Below are 21,374 nucleotides of genomic sequence, written 5' to 3'. Positions count from 1 at the left end.
GACATATTGCTATCAACCTGTAGTCACTGTCAGACATATTGCTATCAAGTTGTGGTTACTGTAAGACATATTGCTATCAAGCTATAGTCACTGTCAGACATATTGCTATCAACCTGTAGTCACTGTCAGACATATTGCTATCAACCTATAGTCACTGTCAGACATATTGCTATCAACCTGTAGTCACTGTCAGACATATTGCTATCAAGTTGTGGTTACTGTAAGACATATTGCTATCAAGCTATAGTCACTGTCAGACATATTGCTATCAACCTGTAGTCACTGTCAGACATATTGCTATCAAGTTGTGGTTACTGTAAGACATATTGCTATCAAGCTATAGTCACTGTCAGACATATTGCTATCAACCTGTAGTCACTGTCAGACATATTGCTATCAAGTTGTGGTTACTGTAAGACATATTGCTATCAAGCTATAGTCACTGTCAGACATATTGCTATCAACCTGTAGTCACTGTCAGACATATTGCTATCAACCTATAGTCACTGTCAGACATTTTGATTGTTAACAAGCTGTAATCATCATAAGACATATTGCTATCAAGCTGCAATGTAAAACACATTTCTATCAAGCCATTGTCACTGTGAGACATATTGCTATCAAACTGTAGTGACTGTATAAGACATTGTTAAAAATGCTGCAATGATAAGACACATTGCTATATATATCAAGCTGTGGTTACTGTAAGACACATTGCTATCAAGCTGTGGTTACTGTAAGCCACACTGCTATCAATAAGACACATTGCTATCAAGCTGTGGTTAACTTACTGTAAGCCACATTGCTATCAAGCTGTGGTTACTGTAAGCCACATTGCTATCAAGCTGTGGTTACTGTAAGACACATTGCTATCAAGCTGTGGTTACTGTAAGACACATTGCTATCAAGCTGTGGTTACTGTAAGACACATTGCTATCAAGACATAGTCACTGTAAGACACATTGCTATCAAGCCGTTGTCATGGTAAGCCACATTGCTATCAAGCTGTAGTCACCAAAGACATATTGCTATCAAGCTGTGGTCACTGAAGACACATTGCTATCAAGCTGTGGTTACTGTTAGACACATTGCTATCAAGCTGTGGTCACCGAAGACACATTGCTATCAAGCTGTGGTCACCGAAGACATATTGCTATCAAGCTGTGGTCACTGTCAGACACATTGCTATCAAGCTGTGGTCACCGAAGACATATTGCTATCAAGCTGTGGTCACTGAAGACACATTGCTATCAAGCTGTGGTTACTGTTAGACACATTGCTATCAAGCTGTGGTCACCGAAGACACATTGCTATCAAGCTGTGGTCACCGAAGACATATTGCTATCAAGCTGTGGTCACTGTCAGACACATTGCTATCAAGCTGTGGTCACCGAAGACACATTGCTATCAAGCTGTGGTCACCGAAGACATATTGCTATCAAGCTGTGGTCACCGAAGAAATATTGCTATCAAGCTGTGGTCAATGTAAGCCGCATTGCTATCAAGACGTAGTCACTGTTATCCAAATTGCTATCAAGCTGTGGTCACTGTCAGACATATTGCTATCAAGCTGTGGTCACTGTAAGACATATTGCTATCAAGTTGTGGTTACTGTAAGACATATTGCTATCAAGCTGTGGTTACTATAAGACATATTGCTATCAAGCTGTGGTTACTATAAGACACATTGCTATCAAGCTGTGGTTACTGTTAGACACATTGCTATCAAGCTGTGGTCACTGTCAGACATATTGCTATCAAGCTGTGGTTACTGTAAGACACATTGCTATCAAGCTGTAGTCACCAAAGACATATTGCTATCAAGCTGTAGTCACTGTCAGATATATTGCTATCAAGCTGTAGTCACTGTCAGATATATTGCTATCAAGCTGTGGTTACTGTAAGACATATTGCTATCAAGCTGTGGTCACTGAAGACATATTGCTTAAGCTGCTGTATCCTTAATACATATATTGTTTAAAGATATTGATATAGCTTTAGAAACCAAAAGACACATTGCTATCAAGCCGTAGTCTCATGGTAAGACATATTGCTAACAATAACATGATGTAGATACCTTAAGACATGTGCCTTATGAGTTTTTTGTAGCCACCATTTTCAAGGCACTTGACATTCTGTAAGGAGTGCTAATCAACTGTATCCAGAGCTGCTTCTCAGCCTGTTGAAGCTAAATGTTCCTTTTTGACTGATACTTGGTCTCATTGGTATTCATCAAATCATCTTTACAAAATCTTATCACAAAAGTCTGCACACCATGTCCATTCCAATTAGGCAAGCTTAAGCCTACCTGGGACATTAAGAGAGCTTTTAAGACAGTTGATGTTTTATCACAAATGGTTAGGAATTTGTGGAAAAGTGACTTTCATTTCATATGTTTCTTTTACATTTGATTAGGAGAGATGTTAGCAAAGATAACAGTCAGTTACATTTTTTATTGATATATTGATAGGCTTGCATTTATTATGCTAATTCATTATACCATACACCATGAAAATTAAGAGATAGAAAAACGATAAGCTGCTGAAATGAATTTCATTTTTGCTGATAGTTAAATAAACTATAATGTATGTATATATATTGTTTGATTGGTTTGGTTTGGTTTGTTTTGTTTAACGTCCTATTAACAGCCAGGGTCATTTAAGGATGTGCCAGGTTTTGGAGGTGGAGGAAAAAAGATAGATATAAAACCAGTAAGGTAAAATAACTATCCAAGAAGTTCCATTGTTCTGAGTATAAGATTATGCCATTACTGTTGGTGTGTCTTTTGTCAGTCTCCTAACAAATATTTACATTAATATTGCAGTATGTATATGTACACAATCTACCAGACAGAAGTGGCATTTGTCAGACTGATAATACCATAGCTCATAGCTAGACTGACAATAAAAACCCAACAAAACGGCACATATCCATCTAATGGAATACACTGTCAGGAACAAGAATTGTTTTTTTTTTCTAAATATAATCGAATAGCTAGAATGGTAGGAAATGTAAATATATAACCATTTGACTGTCTTAATAGGATCTTTATAGTCAAAATGACTGATACAGATTATAGACATGCAAATGGTCAACATATTGCACATATATAGACCATGATATTTGTCTGTAAAGCTGTATCATTCATGTCACTGTAAATGCCATAACAAGACATTTTAATAACTAAATGTGAATATATACACAACACAAAAAACAGTATATGATGTTCAAAATTTATTGAATGGAACCTATACTTGTTCAGGCTTAATCACTCAAACTTTTGGCATTCTTAGGGGTTGCTCATTCTTACGCTGAATTACATCAAAACAACTTACAATATTACATAATTAAATTAAATTGCTACTAGAAAAGATACACCTATACAGTTAATATAGTAGTGATACTAGTGGGGCATGCAGCCCCCTTATAACTTGAGTGATCACAAGCTTAGCTATGACTGTATAATGAAAGGAGAGATCCCCTTATAAATGGAGCAATCTGAAGCCACAGAGTATAAGCAGCTGGTATAGCAGCCGGCCCTGCTAAGACTGCTTCAGATGGGGTGACCCCCAAGCTTGAGCGATCCCAAGCTTAGCATCTACATCAGAAATAAATACACAAAACATAATACAACTTTGTATAATGAATTGGGGGCAGGAAATTTTGGGTTCCCCGAATTACAAGTCCAAATCGAAAGAGGTTACATTAGATAAAAGTAACAGAATGGGAGCTCTCAAGAAAGAAATATTTATGTGTTAGAAGGATAAGGACAATAGGAAATTAAAGACAGTATTCATAGTGAATCTATTATCGAAAACTTGAATATGATTGATTATAATTTGTCCAAACTAAGCACAAGATTGCCATGTAGAAAATTATGCACATTGCAGTGCATTATAAATGTCTTAATCTTAATTAGTTATGAATATTTAAATACTGAACACAAACAAATCATATAACTTTTAATGTAAACCTGTTAAGGAGAAAAATAGTAGGATTCATTTATATGATTACCACTAAAACATTAAAACATTAAACTATTATTATAACGGGTACAGATGAAAACATGTGAATCTGAGGACAGATAAAACTAAACTGTTCCTTCCCCTATTCCTGTAGATTGTCAAAAGTGGTAGGGGGCTTATTTGGAAGAGAGGGCTTATGTGGAGGAGAGGGCTTATTTGCAGTGAAATACAGTAGGTATCATTCCCAGGTAAATATATATCTTAAAATCTACAGATTAAAGTGCTGGAGAAAACCAGAGTACCCAGACAATATCCCCATGACAGTCAGGCAAGTGACCCAATACAGTTTCATGTTCAATCAAATATGAGTAAACTATCAGCTGCCTTACCCAACCACCCTGTGATTGTTTCTCTCAAATGTCTCTTACCATTCTGTATCAATTTTTACGACATCCTGTCGAACAAATGTCCCAATCATCACATCAAAGTGAAATCACACCATCAATTTGGACAATTAACAGCAACAAAAGTTGGCCTGGGAAACAGATTCCATGACAGGTTTCAGGGCCTTAAGCCACATCTTTGGATGTAAAAAAAATCAATACAGATGAAGTATTAATGTCAGCGATGGGTTTCTCAGTTGGCACATACTTCTCTATCATGTCAGTTTCACTACATCTTTAGGTCAATATATCACTTCCAGATATCCAAAGGTTTTAACTGGCCAGGGGGTAAAGATACTTACCCCATAATACATAAGCTCTAGATAATGATTCTTATTGGACAGGTGAAGATAGAGATTCCTACTGGTCAGGGGGTATAAAGGTCCAGATAGAGATTCCTACTGGTCAGGGGGTATAAAGGTCCAGATAGAGATTCCTACTGGTCAGGGGGTATAAAGGTCCAGATAGAGATTCCTACTGGTCAGGGGGTAAAGATACTTAATACATAAGGTATAGATAGAGATTTCTACTGGTCAGGGGGTATGAAGGTCCATATAGAGATTCCTACTGGTCAGGGGGTAATAATGTCCAGTTAGAGGTTTTTATCTGACCATCTGAGATTTATGCAAATTCAAATGAACCAATCTCTTAGCAGTGCCTAATCAATAAGAGTATTTGCTTTCCCCAAGAAACACCATTAAAGAAACAATAAGAAACCTTCTGTTCATAAGTAACAGGAGAAAAAAACTAAATACAGAACGTGAGGTTTTCATGGAGACTTTTTGACAGTGTTGATGTTGTTAAACAAACAGCACAATATGTCCCTATTTATAGGCCTTGATTTACTTTATAGCTAATGCTAGGGTATAGCCCACACATTTCTGTACCAAATATAGACTACATCTGATAAACTGGCCTTTCACCTATAGTTTAGTTATAACGTAATAGTTATTTAAGTTATTCAGGAAAGCAGAATTAGTTCAGCTACCGCAATTTGACTATTTACTGGAACTATTCCTGGTTTAAGAACAGCCTTGACATACTGTTTAACAAGGTTACAGTCCTGATTGGTAGCGGCAGTGTTAGCTCATATTAGCATGACTGCCAGCCCTGTTTAACTCCCAGGTTAACCATTAACAGTTAAACATGCTTGTGTTAATCAAGTAATTAATACCTGCTAATATGATTAGTGTTACTCCATTTAAGTCAATCATTAAGTTATCGTCCCCTGATGTATAGTAGCACAATGGAAGCTACAAGTAGTTAATCTTATAAATACGATGATGCTGCATGTATAACAAGTGGGTGGGTTAAAATACCAATCATTATAATTAAATCGTGCATAGGTTAGCAAGTCTAACGAGCATGCCGTCTGATCTTTTTTGTCACAACAAAACACTACCAGTAATTACAAAACACAGATCCTCATCATCATATCTCACACATATCTCAGACAGAATTTAGTAATGGTGTTGCATGATACAAGAGGCAAAAGGGGCTGTGGGAATACTTATTAATGTTGCTAACTGTATTACCGTAAAAAATATAACTGTAAATTGAGATATTTTGGTGGTGGTTATATTTTGGTTTATTTGGCACCTAGTATATGAAAGCATCAAAATTTAACACACCAAATTAAAACCAGATAACACTGTCAGTATTGAAATACCAAATTATCAGGATGCACCCTTTTCTTGCCTGATAATAATACCAAACAAAGTAAACAAAGTAGGTATTGTGGCTAACAACAGAGGACTTTTTATCAGTGTGTTTGCATGAAATGTGCCATTTTTTCATTCTTCAATAAAGGTATGGTTCCTAAAATTGGTGTTTAAATGATGATTGTACTTGTAAACTTTCATTTTGAATGTTATTGCTGTTTGTGAAAATGTGAGTTACTGCATATGTGGCTCAGGTAAATTCACATGGTTTTGATTGATTCTTTGTCTAAATTCAATCGGCCAAAACATAACATGTATGCTTACTGACACTTAATAAAAATAAAATGTACTGTAAATTAATGAATATGTACCAGGGGTAAATGGATAGATGTCATAACTAATTACTTGTTCATATGTTTGTATAGGAAACAAAATAGGTTGGTCAACTGTATGGGTCATGACAAATCTTCCGGTCTGTGAACAGCCATAACTTCAAAAGCAATCACTGTGTGATCATGATGAAAACTTCAATGTTCATGAACAACTCCCATGGGAAATACATTTGATCTCAGACTCAATGGCACTATTGCAACATGAACATCAGAATACGCCAAAATTTGACACATGGTTGATGGAAACATCAAATTCAGATACACCAAACTAAAACCATCCAGTTTTGGCGGAAAAAAAAAAAGGTCAAAATTTCCTGACACCAAAATATCCCAATTTATGGTACTACTTTTGGCAGAGGTATTTTTCCCCCATTATACAGCAACCAATTTCAGAATTTGCAGGTCAGAGGACCAATGATGTTTTGCACAGAAATGTAATTGAAATCTATATATATTGTATATATACTGGTATATCTTAATAATTCTCCCATTACGATTCTTGGACCTTGTATGTTACCAGGGGTGCATGGGACTGCTGCTCTCACCCCTATGCAGAATGAGTGTGATTTTCATCTTTTGCCCATCAGCAAGCAGTTTCACAGTAATTGGGCGGAGAGCCTAACCTGTTCAAGTTCGATCAGAGCTTGGGACCTTTGGAGTGAAATGAAGTGTATAAGTGTCATGGCTAGTAATTGGCTATGGTTATGCATAGAAGGAGGATCTCAACTTTTTCCATGTAAGGATCTTGACACTAGGGATGATAATTATAGTCATAGCACATGCGATGCATAAGAACTGGTAAATTCAAAACTTTGTAAAGTTTTAAGTAATCTGTTTGAAGGTGAAAAATTAACATGAAGATTTTGATAAAATTGTCATATATATTATAATATTATTGAATTATTAAGCATTGAACTGCTTTCATTTGGAAGTTATGGGCTGATGAATGCCAACTGGACAAAGGCAAATTCAATGAAGCGTGCTAGTGCTTCATGTTGAATTTGCCTTTGTTCAGATGGCATTCATCAGCCCATAACTTCCAAATGAAAGCAGTTCAATGCTTATATTTACATTTGACAACGAATTTGAAAGACTATATCCAGGAATTTTACTCTGATAATGAATGTACAACTTATTATCGTCAAAGATGGAACAGCCTTTTCAACAGCCATCTTTCGTTATCGCCAACGTGACAATTATGACGTCACTATAATAATGACGTCATGATAAAGATTTGGAAGTTATGGACTCATAACTTCCAAGTGAGCTTGGTAAAGTTATATAGTGGGGCTGCAGTGTAAATGTAAATATATTACTGTATATCCTTATATTCTAAGCAGGATAGATATTTACTGCACCTTCTGTTGTTGAATTCAACATAACTTTATGCGACGGAAATGATTTCATTGGGTAAAATTTCTAGGTATTGTGTACTTTACTTTAAACATATTTAATTTCAATTAAGGAAAAGGGATTAGGCACAAGTTATTGCAACTTACTAAGGCCTTCTCCCAGGTATTGTGTATATAGTTATAATTACTGAATGTTAGTTGTTACATGATACAACTATGGTCCTAGTGTTGTGTTACACAGCATCGTCTGCAGCGCTACATGCTGTCTGTATATACAGTCAGACATGGCATTTATTTATGTGTCAAGTCCAATTTATATCTGCAGACTCTATTTACTGAGGATCATTCTATTACAAAAGGCTGTCATTTTAATTTATTTCAGCAATATCTTAACACCTTTAAGATGTAACAAGTGATGTAACTGGGACTGGATTCCCAACTGGTGCTGTCAAATGAACACCAGGATGAGACAGGTGAAGATAACCTGCCAGAACTACTTGGAGAATAAGCAGGAACTAACTAATACACTGTTGTGTTAGGATCATAAATGAAACACATAGATTTGTGTGAAATGTTCTCTGTGATAAAAAAAAACACTGGGCATTTCTTCTCATGATTTTGATAGGATTTTCAGTTTTGATTTTCACCTGTTAGTTTGGTTTTCTTGTATCTTAAAATACTGTCCCTATAGAACACTTTGTACCTAAGTATCAAACAAACACATGACTAAAATCTATTTCAATATAACAATTCAGTTATTACCTGAAGATCTATAATAATGTATATACGTACCTAGTAAACCAGCCTTTGGTATGATTTATAGAAAACCAATGGAAGTCAATACAGTAGCTCAGTTTTGATGATTTGGTACACTGGCTGTATTTATAATATCCCTTAGTTTATAATGGTGAATGTTTGTACAGCATACACAATATGGTTAGCGTTGTTTTCATATAGAAAAATAAATACTATGATGAATAAAATATTGATTCTCTACTTCATAAAAAACTTTGAGAAAATCTAGCTATTTTCATTTATATTTTCATTGATTCATCATAAGATAAATGCATAAGATATTAATACAAAGACCTTCAGTAAGCAGCAACCTCATTAAATATGTGTAAAATTTGTCCACAATAAAATGAAAATCGATAAAAAAAAAAGAACAGGTTTTTTCCTGGTTTTTTTAGTGCTGATAATGGGCCCCATTCCCAAAATTATTTCTTTTTTAAGCAAAGTTTCCAAAATTTGCAGTTTGCTCCCAAAACTTTTCTTCCTAAAATGAGGCAAAAGGCCCAATCGCGAATCAGTGGGGGGGAAAAAACAACCTGAAGAACCTTCCTTGAAACAGTATTTCCTTGGATATCATTTGAAAACCATCAGCCTGTTAGATCAAAACATACATCATCATTGATTATTTGAGTTTAATGATTAGCATCAACCTGAAGCCAGGAACCTGGGTAAAATGTTTATATGCACTGGTAGAAAGATTTATTATCCTTTAAAAGTCATAACATCTGTAACTAGGAACCATCACTGAATATCTATTAAAGGCCAAACATACAAGTTGAGTAAGGGACATTAGAATTAAACCTAATGATATAAATTATCTGAAAAACAATGGCACACAAACAAAGGATACCAATGACACATGATGGTGATAAGCAATGCCATCTTACTTAGATGGTGAAGACCAATGATACCTGACAATGGACACCATTAATGACACCTGGTGATGGACACCAATGTTACCTAGTGATGAGCACCAATGACACCTGGTGATGGACACCAATGACACCTGGTGATGAACACCAATGACACCTGATGATGGACACCATTGACACCTGGTGATGGACATTAATGACACCTGGTGATGGACACCAATGACACCTGGCGATGGACACCAATGACACCTGGCGATGGACACCAATGACACCTGGCGATGGACACCAATGACACCTGGTGATGGACATTAATGACACCTAGTGATGGACACCAAGGACACCTGGTGATGGACATAAATGACACCTGGTGATGGACACCAATGACACCTGATGATGGACACCAATGACACCTGGCGATGAACACCAATGACACCTGATGATGGACACCAATGACACCTGGCGATGGACACCGTTAATGACACCTGGTGATGGACATTAATGACACCTAGTGATGGACACCAAGGACACCTGGTGATGGACATAAATGACACCTGGTGATGGACACCAATGACACCTGATGATGGACACCAATGACACCTGGCGATGAACACCAATGACACCTGATGATGGACACCAATGACACCTGGTGATGGATATTAATGACACCTGGTGATGGACACCAATGACACCTGGTGATGGACACCAATGACACCTGGCGATGGACACCAATGACACCTGGCGATGGACACCGTTAATGACACCTCACCGGTGATGGACATTAATGACACCTAGTGATGGACACCAAGGACACCTGGTGATGAACACCAATGTCACCTGAGGATGAACACCAATGACACCTGGTGATGGACACCAATGACATCTGTCGATGGGAAACAATGACACCTGACATTGACATTTTAGATGACAGATATTGTGAATCCTTGAAGACATGATCATTCATATAATGACTTCTTTCTTTGAAATTGATCATTCAGCAAGCACCCATAAATGTCACATTTCTAGCTGTCATGTGGTTTCCTCAAGTGGAAAGGCATCATTATATGCTAGGGAAATCATGTCTGTTTCTGGGCCTTCAGTGATAGAGATTCTTGCATGATGACAGATTTCCTCTGATGTGTATTGGAGTATGAGTATTTTTTTAGAAATACATTTGTAAATGGTTCTTTGTGAGAAACCTGCTTGACATTTTGAGAACTTGCTACATTGAAGGAAACTTTTGTGGGTGTTCTAGGGACAGCTAACAAGGAATGTAATGTCATGTTATTAGCTCACCTGGTCTGAAGGATTGTTGAGCACATGCAATGGTGCGGCATCCTTTACCCGTCAACTTAACTATTAGTCATGAACCACCGAGCAAATTTCAGCCAAATTTGGTTTGGAGTATCCTTGTATGAAGAAAACCCAGTTTTGTATAAAGGATGGGCCTGGCTCCCACAGGGGCCTGAGGGGCAGGGCAAGCAGGGAAAATATGCACCAAATAGGTCAAAATCCTTCTGAAAGAATGAATGGATTAGGTTAATATTTGGTCTGAAGCTTCCATGGGTGAATGGGAACCAGTTTTGTATAAATGGTGGGTTCTGGCCCTACAGGGGCCTGACAGATGGGGCCAAATCGGAAATATGCACCAAATTGGTTTAAACTATTCTTCTCCTGAATGAGTAAAAGAATTTTGTCCATCTTTTGTCTGAAATACTCCTTTCGTGAAGGAAAACCAATTTTATATAAGTGATGGGTCCTGGACCCACAGGGGCCTGAGGAGTGAGGCAAAATATGGAAAATAAAGCAAATTCTTCAAAATCCTTCTTCAGTAAAAATGTAGTCTGTTTTCCCATACTTAATGCCATATCCAGGTGAGTGATACAGGTCCTCTGGGCCTCTTGTACAATTACAGAGAAATTACTAGTACGATTTTACACAAATCATTGACACCAGATTACAGATTGCTGAGTACAAAGTATATTCTAGATAGATACTACCTCAACTTACTTTGATTGACCATTAAAATGTTTTGTTTTATATAAAATTAATTGAAACAATTTGATTCATTTGAGGAATAATCAATTTTAAATAAAAATATCCAAGATCTAATCCCTTAAACATCATACAGTAGTAGTGGTCGTAGCAGTAGATAGACTTTAGATAAAAGGTTTATTTCCATAAATATGCTTTTTGCTGACGAGGATTGACATAGACAATATTACAATGCTTTATCAGGTATGAACTGCTCATTAAGACAATATTACAAGGCTTTATCAGGTATGAACTGCTCATTAAGACAATATTACAATGCTTTATCAGGTATGAACTGCTCATTAAGACAATATTACAAGGCTTTATCAGGTATGAACTGCTCATTAAGACAATATTACAATGCTTTATCAGGTATGAACTGCTGATTAAGACAATATTACAAGGCTTTATCAGGTATGAACTGCTCATTAAAGGGAGAATCTGCTTTGGCAGCAGAGCTGTTAATATTACTTAAATGTAGCATTCAATTAATTAGCTACACAAAGAGAGGATTTAATTTGTCTGATTAAACACTATGTGGCAGTCTCTGTTGTTTTATTAATACTATACCTACTAGTTAACTGGCGGAGTAGACATACTCCAGTAGGACATTCCTGTAGTTGGGTGCATGCTTGCTGCTCAAAGAGTCAGCGTAGATATGTCTAAATGGATAGTCCATTATTATATAGCTGTAATAGCATTACAGTTCTGTAACAGCCTTCATTGATTGATTCAGTCTAACTAGTAGTATTTACAGGGCAGTTACCTTACAATAGAGGGCAGTGAAGACAATGTATATTGTCTACCGAGTAACCAGGTCATGGTGCAGAACAATGTTTTTACTCAAATAAACAGGCCATGGTCATAACACCGATCTATTATGTCAATAAGGTTCAAATCTAATCCATTTGGCTTTCCCTTTATCAGAAAATCTATTTTACACAGGGTTTTATTGTACTGTACTAGAAGTGATAAATACAACATCATTGCTGCTGCTGCTGGTATCATGGCATTATTTTGTGGTACTTTACATAATGCTGTTGATTCTACTAAATGTCTTGCCTTTATTCACTACTTAAAGGTAGTTGATATTCACATGCTATTAAGTCAATGACAATGCTATGTAGCTTTGTATTTTTTTCTGCTTCAATTATTCATACTGGTATCTCACTTTATTCACAATATGTGACCACCACATCTTATTGATGAAAAGGCTATCAAACTTATGGCTGAGCATGATATTATAAAGCCTTACTGCAAATGTGATCAACAAACCTTTCAAAAACAACATGTTACAGCTTAAATAAAGTGTATCTGCTTAAATATCCAGATGAAGGCCCCTGTGGGTGTCTTGTTTCTGAAGTATGTATTAATGTTTCACTTTGCTTATTAATTTTTCTGGCTTCAATTTTTCTTGATGGATATTTCTTTATATTTACTTATAAATACCATTTCTCATTCCTGCTACAAATGTTTCACATAAGACATCTATATCATAATCTAAACATCTACAGCATTATCCTGTAGCTTTAGAGGCTGAATGTCCCCCAAAAGTTTTCTGTGTTTGGAGATGAAGGACAACTTAATACTCTATTAGTTATTGGAAAGGTATATTGTACTGCTTACATTGTGGGAAATAACTATTTTGTTTTTGCATCAGGATGTGAAATTATGACACAGAACCATTGATGAGGTGTAGATAAAATAAATATCATGCTACCGTTATATCAATGTGTGTTCTCTGTATTTATATATATGTGTTATATAAGCAATACATGACCTCATTGACCCCATTCGCTATATATAATGATCCTTTACTGATATTTGTTCAATAAAATAGAATGAATCCTCTAGAGCACTGACAATGATTTTCTAAAAATCGTATTGGTGACCTTTGACCTAAAGTATTGAGAGAGGATTTTCTAAAAAAATAAAATAGAATAGTGTCCTTGACTCAACAACCCTAAAACTTGTCTGAGATATTATATAGTCCTTTGTAAGTGTATGAAGTTTGATTTAAATCAGGGAATGAAGATTATGTATACTAGAGTGCTGAGAAGGATTTTCTAAAAAAAAGTAATGGTGATGTTGACCTTGACCCAACATCTCTGAAACTCAATCTTTTTCGAGATAGGATGGTCCTTTATACTGGTAATTGTGTGAAGTTTGCTCAAAATCACTAAAGGAATTAATCTTCTGTAGCGCTATCAAACTTTCTTGTTACTTATGACTATTTCTGTACAGTATACTGTATGTATACATGTACCTTTCCCAAGAAGGGGACTAATAACGAATAATGGTAATGAGAAATTAATGCAGTCATGAGAACAGCTGAAAATTTAGACTTAATGTTTATATTTGTTGCAATTCTAATTCTAAATTTCCCATTTAAAAAAAAAATATAATTCCAGACTCCCCTGAAAATAGTAGATGATATCTGTAATGACTTACCCTCAACACTGAGACGGTCTGTGGAAGACATGGCAAACCAGAGCACAAGCTTGCCCTCTGTGAATTTCTCTGTAACAATGTATATTCCAAGCTGTTTACATTTTACCAGTAGTTGTTGTGGTGTATATATACTCCAGTAAGGTTTCACTTTTATAATGTAATCTTCTGAATCATACACACACAGATTTATGAGAATCTGTTACTAATAAATATTCTGTAGTATTGTACTACTCCAATAAATTTCAGCTTTTATGATGCTACAGGGTCACATAGATTTATGAACAGAGAAAAATATATATCTTTCATTTCAAAGCACTTGGATTTTCAGAAATTCCTCAAATTGAGTGAATGTTGTTATCCACTTTTTAAGGATCACCATTGACGTTTGTTTGCCAAGTCTGGTGGTCAAGCTAGCTGACAGTGATTTCCTGATGGAAGCTCTCCTTACAAACACAAGTCTTAATAGTGTATATGTATGTACCCATATTCTGATTCATTCAGGGTTGAAATGGATTTCTGCTGATTTCCATGATTTCCAGCAGCAAGACTGCTAGATTGGAGACAGTGTAACATTAGTTTTCCTACTTAATTGGAATTTGTACGATTATTTCCTCTTCCGTACACAAATTGAAAGCTTTCGGTCCGATCCCCAATTTCATTCATATAGGGAATTGTGGTTGCATGGATGCAAACATTTCTTGGCAGTTTTATCAGAAAACTATTGAATATTACAGGCCACTTTTGGAGGAGGCTAATGCTTGTGCAACATTGTGCAAAGTCTGATATAAAATTCACTCACAGAACTTAAAAAAACTTGAAAAAAAAATATAAGTAAATTTTATGATGATGGCAGCTGTTCCAATGCTGTTCCTGTTTCCTGAAGATGAACCATTGATTCAGTCAATGCTAAAGCACTCTATTTCCCATAAAAGGACCATTGACATATTGTGATCTGGTTGTTAGATCTGAGCAAATGTCAGTATAGGTCCCAAACTGCTCTCACTTGAGAATACATGTATGATGTGCTTGACATACAAGTAGATCTACATTTGTATTGCACTTTTACACAACATCATATATGTCAGCTTGTGTTTCACAAATTATTGGACATCATTGGCATCTGACAGGAAAAGGTTTATTTTCATTTCCATGGAGAGGAGATAGGCTCTCTGACAGGTAGATATATTTTTTCTATAATCAATAGTGAATTAACTGTTACCTGTGTTCCAAAAGACATGTCCATCCCACAGAATATCACTGGCAATAAGCTTTATATAATCTGTTGTAGATTTAACGACCAGTTTATAACACAGGTATAGAACTTTTATGATGACAGTAGTGTACAAGTCAAAGCATGCCTCACAGGTTAATGAGGAGGAACTAAAGGTGTGATAGCCGTGACGTGTTGATAAGTATAGATCTGTAAATGATGTTAACGAGTAACATTATTGATGAATTCAAACACACCGAGATTCCTACTTCCTGTTTGGAAGGTACTAACAATTCAGCAATAGCCTGCTGTAGGTTCTGTGTCCATTACACTAACAGGCACAATTCAGATGTGTTCAGTCCTTCACATGTTGGACCTTATAAACAACACAATAAGCTCATCTGGATAAATACTCAATACTTATGATATGCAATGCTTAATGACAGGTATATAGTTCTTAACAGGTAAGCTTCATCATAGGTAAACCATCAGCATCAGCAGCTGTGGAAGCTGGGTGTCATGGCTATGTTAGTTATACCATAAGTCATGGTGTCTTGTGTCAGATATTTCCAGTTCACTGCTTTAATCATAGCATTCAGCATCAGTTACAGACACCAGTAAAACTCTATACTCTTCATAACAGTACTAATTCCATTGATCTCAAACATCACACTCATGTAGCTTATAATCCAAATACATGCATGTTCATTCATGTCTAACTTCGGATGGTTCAGCATTTAATCAAATTTGAATGTTTGTAGTAAATTGTTTAAAGACTGAAGTACACCTTTGGCAAGCTGTCTTCACTGAAAAGGCTGATTGAGGTTGTAGCAATGTTGTGATTAGTCAGTCTCCAGTTAAGAAGCAGGCTGTACCACATGGTCACAGATGGCTGAGTAATTGTGCCTCATGAAATATGAATATGAGTAAAAAGTATCAATGTCATCCTTATCTTCATATCCAGGCAGAGATATGCGGATTATAAGATTATGCATTAACACTGTATCGCCTTTCAAGAATTGGGCATATACATTGAAATCACCTGCAGTCTGACCAAAGGGGCTCATAGTAGGTGCATACTTTTACTGGGGTTACTGGTATGAGGGACATAGGGAGCTTTCATTGATCGCTGTTGTTATGTTGCTCATGTGTTCACACACTGGGAGTCCATGCTATGTAAAACATTCAGACTCAGTATCAAAGTAATATACTTGTACCAGCTGCAGTAGCGCATATCCATAGAAGCAGGAGTAGTAGTTAATAAACTATAAAAGCATTTCATCAAACCAATCAACGTGTCTACAGATTTGAATTTTGTTTGTGATAATAAAAATAAAATTTTACAATGGTAATGCTTGCAAGGAAAATGATTGTATAGAAAGACAATTACCTGAATACAAAACTTTTTTTTTTCTTTTATATCTTGGAAATATATAAGTCTAAATGTTAAGAATCAAAAGACATTGGTTGTTAGTTGTATAGGCACCTGTACACCTACATAGAGGGAGGAAGCTAGCTATATATAATATAGGGTGTAGTTGTTTTGTCCTAATTAACACTCATACCATGGAGTCTGTAGTAATGGAATTTGGCTGATCCTGATTATTGTTGTTATGTATAGGATTGCGGAGTGTCTGGAGTAGCATTACATGTCGGACATGGTGGAAGTAATATCTAGGATACAACAAATACAAACATTAATCACAATAGCAGATCCTTGTACATGTTTTCCTTTCCTCCCAATTCATAAAGGATCAAGACTCCCTATTTGACCCTTAATTTAGACTTGTAATCATGAAGTTTGTTACTTCTTTTTCTCAGAGGGTACCCAATGAATCTTTCTGAAATGTCGAATTTTAGACTGATCAGGAAACAAAATGGGTAAGAGAAGTTAGATGATTTTGACATTAAAGTTTGTAATTACCATTTCTGAAAAATTAATCAATGAATATTTCCAATGTGTCATTTGTGGTTTCTTCGTTGCTGGTTGTTCATTTACAATATTGAGATTGAAGAAATATTAAAGTACAATCATTTTTTGTCAATATATTACATGTGTCAAGAAGAACTTTCAAGTGTGGACACCTATATCCCTCTGGGATCTCAAAGTTATGGTTTCATCGAAACGCTTAAAATTGCTAAATAAATGAACTATATACATGTAGTAGCTTGTATATATATTTGCTCAATGTAACTAAATTGACCTGATACTCCTCCATGTTGTATGTAATTAAGCTGCATTGGTATATGTAATCATACTAAGTGCTGCTGATCAAAACTGCACAGCAACATTGAAAATGTATAGGTGATCTTCTGGCAGGAGCTTTGTTTGTTAAGACAATTATTATTGCAGTCACACTGGTGCCTACACATGTAATTGGCTGCCAATGATATTCTTCAGTTGATTATTTCACCAGAAAAAGTGTGAGGATCTTCATGTTTCACCTTTTTTTCTGAAACACATTCTTATTATAATCCTAAAACATGACAGGTTGTTAGGACTTCTTACATAATCTTAAAATACATTACGTTTTATATACTTCTAAAACACAACATTTTCCTATAAAGATCATAACATCCTTCCAAATTTATATATTGTACAAGTACAAGAAGAGCCAAAATGTTGATATACTGACATGTGTATTATGGTGTATATATGCACTCACCATTACAGGGGTTGTTTGTGGATTGTTAAGTAATGATCCCTGTCAGATAGAACTTGTTATTATGGATTTTCAGCCTGTGCTTCACCAATCACTATATGTGGATAGGGGTTATTATAGTTTCAACAAAAAGTCAACTGATAAGATGAGATTTATTGAACGTCACTTTTAATATTTACTCATTTTTAGCATTTGAATGGTTAATCAATGCTTTTGTTTCCTTTTGCTGCAAAAAATTATGTCATACTCATAATAATGATATGAAATTCTAGCTGGTTTAATGGAGTTTGTATCAGTCTTCAGTATAGATAAATATTGATGTTCACACTTCAAACATTTGTACAAGCCCTAAAGTAGCTGCTACATTTAAAATCTAGGAAAGTACAGATCAAAATCGAAGAGTCAGTAACCATTAATTTTTTTTCCAATTTGTCCCTGTATTCACAAAACGACTGGCCTTTGTGTAAGAACATCAATCCTTTAGCTTTGATTGGGTAACATATTGATATACATTGGTAACCCATGGTCTTCTATTCTTTTGGATTTGCTAGGGTGTCTCTTTTTACACCGTGTGGTATCTAGCCTCCTTCTGAAGTTGATTCGATATATCATACACCATCATATTCCTTGTTTATGGTCTAGCCTCTCTTTGGAGTTGCTAGGACATCCCTTTATACAAAATGTTATGATTCAGTTTTGCTCCCTTTCGGTTTTCAAGATTCAAGATTCTTGAATCAAAATTCATTATTGCTTTCTGGGCACATGTGTATGTGCAACCTTGAATGAAGAGATCAGTATAGAAAACAAAATACATGTATATATATAGCAGATTGGGGATTGCTATGCTACATGTCCCTTTTGATATCCCTTGGTCTACTTGTTTCCTTTGGGGATTGTTCCTTTTATACAACAGGGTATCCCTTGGTCTACTTGTTTCCTTTGGGGATTGTTCCTTTTATACAACAGGGTGTCCCTTGGTCTACTTGTTCCCTTTGGGGATTGTTCCTTTTATACAACAGGGTGTCCCTTGGTCTACTTGTTTCCTTTGGGGATTGTTCCTTTTATACAACAGGGTATCCCTTGGTGTACTTGTTTCCTTTGGGGATTGTTCCTTTTCTACAACAGGGTGTCCCTTGGTGTACTTGTTTCCTTTGGGGATTGTTCCTTTTATACAACAGGGTATCCCTTGGTGTACTTGTTTCCTTTGGGGATTGTTCCTTTTATACAACGGGGTATCCCTTGGTGTACTTGTTCCCTTTGGGGATTGTTCCTTTTATACAACAGGGTATCCCTTGGTCTACTTGTTCCCTTTGGGGATTGTTCCTTTTATACAACAGGGTATCCCTTGGTCTACTTGTTTCCTTTGGGGATTGTTCCTTTTATACAACAGGGTATCCCTTGGTCTACTTGTTCCCTTTGGGGATTGTTCCTTTTATACAACAGGGTATCCCTTGGTGTACTTGTTTCCTTTGGGGATTGTTCCTTTTATACAACAGGGTGTCCCTTGGTCTACTTGTTTCCTTTGGGGATTGTTCCTTTTATACAACAGGGTGTCCCTTGGTCTACTTGTTTCCTTTGGGGATTGTTCCTTTTATGTAACAGGGTATCCCTTGGTCTACTTGTTCCCTTTGGGGATTAGTTAAGTTTTATACAAAATGACAATCCTTGGTCTACTGTCTTCCTTTTAGTAACTAGGGTTTCATTTGATCGATCTTTTCAGAATACTTACAAATGATACCTATGTTTTAAGCTAAAGATATTGTTCCTATGCGTTTATTTCTAGGTAGAATCTATACATCATAATTATCCCTTCCCTATGAAGCTAACTATTCCTGTCTTCTTATTTCAAAAACAAAAGTAATTAATTAAAGCGAGCACATACCATTCCAACACTTCCCAGGGGCCTGCATGCAGTTGTTTAATTAAAATGACGGAGTTTAATTTAATTTCTCACCTTGAGTAGTCCAGGTGTGGATAGATAGCCAGGAGAGATAGCATTAAACACTCTCCCAAGTGAGAAACAGACCCACAGCGATGTTTGTCACTTATTGGCACTAATGTTTATTGCAAAGAATAACATCAACCACACATATTTACTACAAGGGAGGTAATTATGACTATTGGTATCATATGATATTATTGACTGCTACACACCTATTTACCATAAGGGGGGTTATGCTGATTATCACCTGATAATGTTAACTATACCAACACATATTTACCACAAGGGAGGTAATACCGACTATCTGAAACACCCTGACTACATTTACAAACTTAAATGCCTGTAAAGGCTCATAAAACATACATATTTTTAGCTCACATGGCCAAAAGAGGCAATTGAGTTTATGCTGTGGTGCAGCTTCTGTTGTCTGTTGTCTATCTCCGACCCTGTGTCAACATTTTCATTTCAATACCTTTTTCTCAATAAGCAACAGGACTCATGATGAGAGACCTTAAATTTGACATGTAGCATGCTAGGGTTAAGGGCTACCAAGCTTGTTGAAATCAATGACCTTGTTTTATCTTTAGAAGCTAACATATAACTGGTTAAACTGGAGGTTCAGAATGAAATGTCACTCCGACCTGAGTTAGATCTAGGTAAACTGTGCATTAGTTAACAGACTGAAATACCCATCTAAATATATTGTCTAGGGAGGCTGGACAGCACCTCCTGTAACAGTGAATGGTGTCAACAAGAAAACGCTTAGCAGCTGGTATACATTGATACAAAATAGTGATTTCCTATATTTACACGCACACATTACTGTAGAGACTATATCGATCTGTGACACTTCCCTATGGGACTGCAGAATTGCTCCTGACATGTATAATAAAACAAAGTATTTGTTTACACTGTAGAATTTACATTGAATTATGTAAATCTCTATTGGAATGAATGTGTAATATGGAATGTCAACAGAAATGTACAATCACATTTCATTTACTTCACCAATAAAAGCGTTCATACATTCACATTTGTTGGACAGGTGCTTCCAACTCTTTTCTCACAATTTACTTCACCTATGTTTCTTTTTCTATGTTATATAAGTCTGACTAATTCTTGATTACACATTCAAAATGTTTCATGTCTAGACTTCACTTCGGATATATGCAGTGTCATGGAAATTGTCCACTGCGGGTGAAGAGTTTTCAAATTTCATAGAATTGTTGGAAAACTTGGCAAATTCATGCTCAGTTAATTTTCCATGGACAATCTACAGCCTGGAAGACCCTATATCCCTTTTAAGTACATTTCTTTGCCATAATTTATCAAATAAATTGGAAAAATTTCTATTATGATTGATGCATTTGATGCATTTATCCAGCAATCAACGTATACCCAACAAGGCCATTAATTCCCATTGCCAAAATCATGCTGGAGATTTTCAGTAAATCCGATATCAATTTTTGACATTCTTTGATCTTATGCCACATTTTCCTGGTACGTTTTATAAAAGATAATGTTTCATCTAAATAAAAATACAGCAATATAATATCATTGACTTATAAATGGTACTGTTTCTAAAACCATCTTTAATTTA

At 35.9% G+C, this 21,374-nt stretch overlaps 2 protein-coding genes across 4 annotated transcripts in view; one reads left to right on the top strand and one right to left on the bottom strand.

Annotated features, from left to right (window-relative positions):
• LOC117319019 (glycosaminoglycan xylosylkinase-like) overlaps positions 1 to 21,374 on the top strand; it is a 65,465-nt gene that overhangs the window by 9,189 nt on the left and 34,902 nt on the right. The window lies entirely within an intron of this gene.
• LOC117318987 (potassium channel subfamily T member 2-like) overlaps positions 1 to 21,374 on the bottom strand; it is a 203,242-nt gene that overhangs the window by 169,102 nt on the left and 12,766 nt on the right. Inside the window, exon 1 of one of the 3 annotated variants that reach the window (XM_033873916.1) lies at positions 13,960 to 14,753. The exons of 1 other annotated variant lie outside the window; for it this stretch is intronic. In XM_033873916.1, the coding sequence (XP_033729807.1) occupies positions 13,960 to 13,990 (31 nt within the window). In that variant the 5' untranslated portion in view covers positions 13,991 to 14,753. Of the gene's footprint in view, positions 1 to 13,959; positions 14,754 to 21,374 lie in introns of those variants that run through there. One more of the 3 variants, XM_033873903.1, reaches the window with a different exon arrangement.

The sequence above is a fragment of the Pecten maximus genome, chromosome 2 (genome assembly GCF_902652985.1).
Source record: "Pecten maximus chromosome 2, xPecMax1.1, whole genome shotgun sequence".
NCBI lineage: Eukaryota > Metazoa > Mollusca > Bivalvia > Pectinida > Pectinidae > Pecten > Pecten maximus.
Note: the sequence above shows the minus strand (reverse complement) of the source record. Positions and strands in the feature narration are given on the sequence as shown.